The 5,926-nt window shown below is 35.2% G+C and overlaps 1 protein-coding gene across 1 annotated transcript; it reads left to right on the top strand.

Annotated features, from left to right (window-relative positions):
* Nucleotides 1–204: 204 nt before the first annotated feature.
* On the top strand, nucleotides 205–5,187 carry LOC138438227 (lysozyme C-1). Its single transcript, XM_069586412.1, has 4 exons — nucleotides 205–368; nucleotides 1,593–1,757; nucleotides 3,578–3,653; nucleotides 5,121–5,187. The coding sequence occupies exons 1-4, from the start codon at nucleotides 233–235 to the stop codon at nucleotides 5,185–5,187; spliced, it is 444 nt and encodes a 147-aa protein (XP_069442513.1). The 5' UTR covers nucleotides 205–232.
* Nucleotides 5,188–5,926: the final 739 nt, after the last annotated feature.

Here is a 5,926-nt window from a genome sequence, read left to right as displayed (position 1 = left end):
TTAAGCAATGTCATTTCATTATTTTCTACAGACTAATTCTTATGATATCAGAATATATCTCTTCAAAGATAAGAAGGAAAACTTTACAAGTGTGTGGACCAATAAACTTTGTTTTCCACATGTCTAAGAGGGTGGAGCCACCAAACCAGTGAGATAAGAAGGGAGTGAAAAGATGTTAAATAGCAAGTCTGGCTCACCCTGGTCAGTCTGGACACTTGACTTCTCAGTCAACATGAAGGCTCTCGTTATTCTGGGGCTTCTCTTCCTTTCTGTTGCTGTCCAGGGCAAGGTCTTTGAGAGATGTGAGCTTGCAAGAACTCTGAAGAAACTCGGACTGGATGACTATAAGGGAGTCAGCCTGGCAAACTGTAAGTTAACTCTTCTTTCTCCTTCCAAACAGTTGACCAGGTGTGGAACTAACAGAGGATGAATAATGAGCAAGGGACTTTGAGTGAATGGGTTTTTCTTTGTTGGAGGGTTTGTACACTTACCATGGTTAAAAACATCAACTTGCTCCTTTAGAATCAAATGTACCAGGTGAAGGATTGAAGAATGGGAGAGTCAAATTCTATATCATTCTAAACATGCCAGGTCCCCCTGTACTCCTCTAGTGCTACTAAATCTGCCAGCTGGCACTTGTAGGCTGGTGATAAAATGTTTCAACACCTGGGATATCTCTTTCAAGCTCTTGGTGTCTGACTCTAGCCATTTCTAGTTTGGAACTTGGGTTCTACAAGCCTGAGTAAGGCATTATTTTTCTCATTTTTATACTCCTACCAAGATGCTGGGCTTTTAACAACAATGCTTTTTCAAAAAATTACATTGAATTCATAAAACAAGAACAAGGACAGTAGGAACCTATTTCCCTTTAGTCAATATCCATATATAGATCCCTGAAATGCACCAAGAAATGACATTTTATTATTTTCACTCAAGTTGATTAATATTCATTTTCTTCCTCAGAATTCAAGATGTGCCTTAAGTAAAAATTTTAGTATTGTAGTCCATATTTATCAAGGTCACCACTGTATTTTTCAAATTGAACTCAGACATTTCCCCTCTATAACTATTTTTGAAATAATGAGCAAATGGCTAGATGGATAGATGCATGATATAGTCTTTCCTAGTTTATGATTCTTGTTGTTCAGATTCTAATTTGATACCCAAATCCACCTTTAGATATGCTAAAAATTTTTCTTTCTCCCAGAAACATATTTTTCTTAATAAAAAGCATTATTCTAATTGTATATACATCTACTGATAAAGACCAAACCCATTCAACAACCCTGTTGATTTTTTTCTTCTATGGTCAGTCTTACCTGAGGGATGGGAGCAGGGGAAGAGCTTTTTACTGTTTTTTAAAATGCATTATCTTGTTTCATTAGAATTACCAAATGACTTACTAATAGAAGAATTCTCTTAAGGACACTTTAACATGAAAGTGTTAAAATATCTTGCAAGGAAAATATTTCTTTATATTAATACTTATAAAAGTCATTAGTAAAATATTATTATTTAAAAGAACTGATTTGTCTATGAAGTATAAGTCAGGTCCAGTTGTTGTTTTTCAACTAAAAATACATTTTTTTCAGGGTTGTGTTTGACCAAATGGGAAAGCGGTTATAACACAAAAGCTACAAACTACAATCCTGGCAGTGAAAGCACTGATTATGGGATATTTCAGATCAACAGCAAGTGGTGGTGTAATGATGGCAAAACCCCTGACGCAGTTGACGGCTGTCATGTGTCCTGCAGCGGTAAGGCAAGATGAACGTTGAGTGATGACACAGGGCCCATCTGGTTTTATCTATAAGAATAGAGATTCAATACAAATGAAAATGTCTCAAAGAGCTCATCAGGGACCTAGAAAAGCTCCATATTAATTTCTAGAAGCTCTCTATTATCCTCCTCGTAATTTCTTAAGTAAGAAATTAAAGAGCTGGTATGATAAAAGGTTACTTGCTCTTGCTACCATCAAGAGTTTCTGGAATGACCTATGACTTTATTATAACTAGACTTGTTGATGCTCTGTAGAGAACAATACCATTCCTCTTTCTTATCTTGTTTGGGGAGATTTAGGGATAATTTGGTTGTGTGGTCTTTTTTTTGTTTTTTAATCTACTCTCCTTTATTGGAAAATAAAGAATTACTAGTTAAACAAAGAGGAGGAATACATGTGGTCATTTAAAAAAATTATTTTTACTTTTAATGATGAAATATTTTTAAAAATAGTAAATTAGAAACATTTATAGACATCAATATGTTCATTATGTACTTTAACAGTTTTTAATATTTTTTCATATTTACTTCTTTTATGTATATAAATTATATGTGAAAGTGAAAGTTGCTCAATCATGTCCAACTCTTTGCAATCCCATGGACTCTACAGTCTGTGGAATTCTCCAGGCCAGAATACTGGAGAGGGTAGTCTTTCCCTTCTCCAGGAGATCTTCCCTACAAATTATATATATGGTTTTTTTTTTTCTTGCTTAGTGATTTAAAGAGAATTAGAAACATTATGATATTTTATTTCTAAATTCTTTAGCTTGCATCTCCATAAGATATAGTTCCTATATAAATATTGTCATTTGAACAAGTTAATTTACACAACTGTTTAATTGCAGTGAAAAAAATATTCTATTGAGTTCCTTTTAAAATAGAGATATGGAATCTTTAGTGCATAAAATATTGGAGAACTATTACAAAATTTATACTGTTAAATTTTTAAATATTAAAATTCTTAATGAGAAGATTAGTCTAAGAATATTCCTTTGTATCCAGTTAATTTTCTTTAAAAATATTTTGTATTATGCAATAATATGTGGTCATTGAGTAAATATTCTTACTACCCTGAGATGTATGACCACTGGCAAATTTTGGTACCCACAGTTTCTTTCAGAATATACATCACTCTCAGACATGAATGTAAAGCCAAATTACATATATCTGTACTCAGATACAAACATGTAAGCAATGTGTTTCAACAAAACAGAAATTGTACTAAACTTACTACTTTACAATATGCTCTTTTTTGTACAAAATTATTTTTATCAACAAATACCAATCTTTATTATATTTCAAGATGAATAAATTCCACTAAAAAAATGTTCTATAGTTTATCAATCCAAATCACACTGTTAAGCACTCAAGCTGTATTTTCCCCTTTTATTAATTGCTATGGAATATCTGGTACACACATCTTGGGTGCATCTCTTAGTACTTCTTTAGGATAAACTTCCAGTAACAGAGTTGGTGAGCAAAAAACTGCTAGACTGGTTTCTGCATGTCTGCTTGTTTTATTTTGATTTTATAATCCAGAGTAAAAGAGAACATTCTATCACATTAGTTAAGAATTCCCAGAGCTTCCATTGACTTTGGCAAATGAGACACAAAATGCTTCTTTTCATGTCAAATAGGATGGAAAAGAATTTTCCCACGATATTCACAGACACATGGACTCTTAAAACATGCTTTTAATTGTTCTTTCCTCAGCCTAAGAGAATAAAGCTGGCCAAACCTAAACTTTAAAAGGAATTTCTATGAATGTTGATTTCATTTTTCACCATCTCCTTTTCAGCATTAATGGAAAATGACATCGAAAAAGCTGTAGCATGTGCAAAGCACATTGTCAGTGAGCAAGGCATTACAGCATGGTATGTTGTTCTTGTTTGTGTGTGTGTGTGTGTGTGTGTGTGTGTTTTTCCTCCTTCCAGTTCTATTGAGATGTAATTGACACACGGCACTGTAGAAGTTTAAGACAAACAGCAGAATGATTTGACTTACATACATCATGAAATTATTATCACAATAACTTTGGTGAACATCCATTATATCATATGGATACAAATTAAAGAATTAGGAGAAAAAAATTTATGTGTGACGAAAAGTCTTAGGCTTTACTCTGTTAGCAATTTTCATACATAACAATAGCATGATAATTGCATTTATCATGCTGTACATTCGATTCCTAGTATTTATCTTATACCTAGAATGTTGCAGTACCTTTAACTGCCTTCACTCACTTTCCCACCCCTCACTTCACCCACTACACCCTCCACTGGTAACCATAAGTTCAGTTCAGTTGCTCAGTCATTTTGGACTCTTTGCAACCTCATGGACTGCGGCACACCAGGCTTTCCTATCCCTCACCAACTCTGGGAGCTTGCTCAAACTCATGCTCATCTAGTCGGTGATGCCATCCAACCATTTCATCCTCTGTCATCCCCTTCTGCTAATCTGACCTCTTTTACTGTGAGTTGTTCCTATATTTGTTTGTTTGTTTGAAATATAATCGACCTACAACACTATGTAAGTTCCTGTTACAGAGCATGGTTTGTGTTAAGCATTAAAAAGGAGAACTGGGGATTTCCCTGGTGGTCCTTTGATAAGACTTGTGCTTCTAACGCAGGGGCTGTTGGACAGGGAACCACATGCCATTAGGTGCTGCTAAAAAAAGGTGGGACTCAGGAAGAATTGGGGGTTTTTTTTGGGCAACACTCCAGGGCATGTGGGATTCTAGCCTCCCACCCCACCATCAGAAATCAAAACCACTCCCTCAGCATTGGAAGGTCCACTGGTCCTTAACTCTGGATCACTGGGGAAGTCCCAGGTGAGAGCTGTTTTACCCTACTCTTCTGAGAGAAGGGAGAGAATATTCTCAAAGACAAAAGTATGCTACTGACAACTGAAAATGGCAGCTTTACATTTATGCTAAACAATGTATTACATAGAAACAATCTACTTTAACTGATTCAGAATCTAATTCTTTTACTCTTCAATTTATTTTAGGGGATTCTAGAGTTTTTAAGATTCTACAAATAATACCAATTCCTTGTCATATCTTGAAATAATTTTTGGAATTAAGTAAATGTGGAATGCACTCTGCAGTCATGTTGTGAACAACACAGGACTCCACATTTGTGTTCAGCATTCTGTGCTCTAGTGAAGGCTGGTGGAGATGTATGTATCTCCAGTTAACAAATAACAATACTTGCATTTGTCTATAGCTTGTGTTTCATGTACTGATGAACTATTTTGTTCTCCCAAAGGATGTGAAGTATGTACTTTACAAGGAAGGTATGTTTTAGCCTTATTACAATTTGTTTCATCTTTCTCTACAGGGTGGCATGGAAAAGTCATTGTCGAGACCATGACGTCAGCAGTTATGTTGAGGGTTGCACGCTGTAACTGTGGAGTTATCGTTCTTCAGCTCATTTTGTCTCTTTTTCATGTTAAGAAAGTAATAGTTGAATGAAAGCTTATACCATCATTCCTTCAAGCAAACAATGGTTTTACAGAAGCAGGAGCATATGGTCTCCTAAGAAGCTTGGTGTTTATCTAATGTGTTAATTGTTTGACACTAGGCCTATAATATTTTTCAGTTTGCCAGTAAAACTAATGCTGGTGAATATTTGTCTAAACTCTTAATTATCTAATATATCTCCAGTACATTCAGTTCTTAATTAAAGCAAGATCATTTATGCATCCTGCTGATCATGAAGGAATATAAAGAGGGATTAGATGAACTGTTGCTTTTTCTTAATTTCATTAGCATTATGACAAATTCAGAGACAGATGAGTCTGCAATTATTGAAATAATTGCTAGTTAACCACAGATATGAGATGATGCATGCTGTAAAAATACAAACATTTTCATTAAAAACTTTGCAGTTCAAACCTTGTCTTTGTTTGTTTAGAGCCATTTAGTGTCTCTGAAGAAATACCTATGTATATTCTGAACAACAACAAAAAAGGGATTCCCTGGTGGCTTAGAGGGTAAAGTGTCTGCCTGCAATGCGGGAGACCCGGGTTTGATCCCTGGGTTGAGAAGAACCCCTGAAGAAGGAAATGGCAACCCACTCCAGTACTCTTGCTTAGAAAATCCCATGGACAGAGGAGCCTAGTTGGATACGACTAAGCGACTTCA

Source organism: Ovis canadensis, chromosome 3 (assembly GCF_042477335.2).
Source record: "Ovis canadensis isolate MfBH-ARS-UI-01 breed Bighorn chromosome 3, ARS-UI_OviCan_v2, whole genome shotgun sequence".
Lineage (NCBI taxonomy): Eukaryota > Metazoa > Chordata > Mammalia > Artiodactyla > Bovidae > Ovis > Ovis canadensis.
The sequence above is the reverse complement of the archived record's forward strand: the minus strand, read 5'-3'. Positions and strand labels throughout refer to the sequence as shown.

Excerpts from the sequence above, each read along its gene's own strand:
- LOC138438227 (XM_069586412.1), top strand. The coding sequence starts at position 233 with ATGAAGGCTCTCGTTATTCTGGGGCTTCTCTTCCTTTCTGTTGCTGTC. Across the intron at positions 369-1,592 it reads GGGAGTCAGCCTGGCAAACT|GGTTGTGTTTGACCAAATGG; the intron begins GTAAGTTAACTC and ends CATTTTTTTCAG. Across the intron at positions 3,654-5,120 it reads GAGCAAGGCATTACAGCATG|GGTGGCATGGAAAAGTCATT; the intron begins GTATGTTGTTCT and ends CTTTCTCTACAG.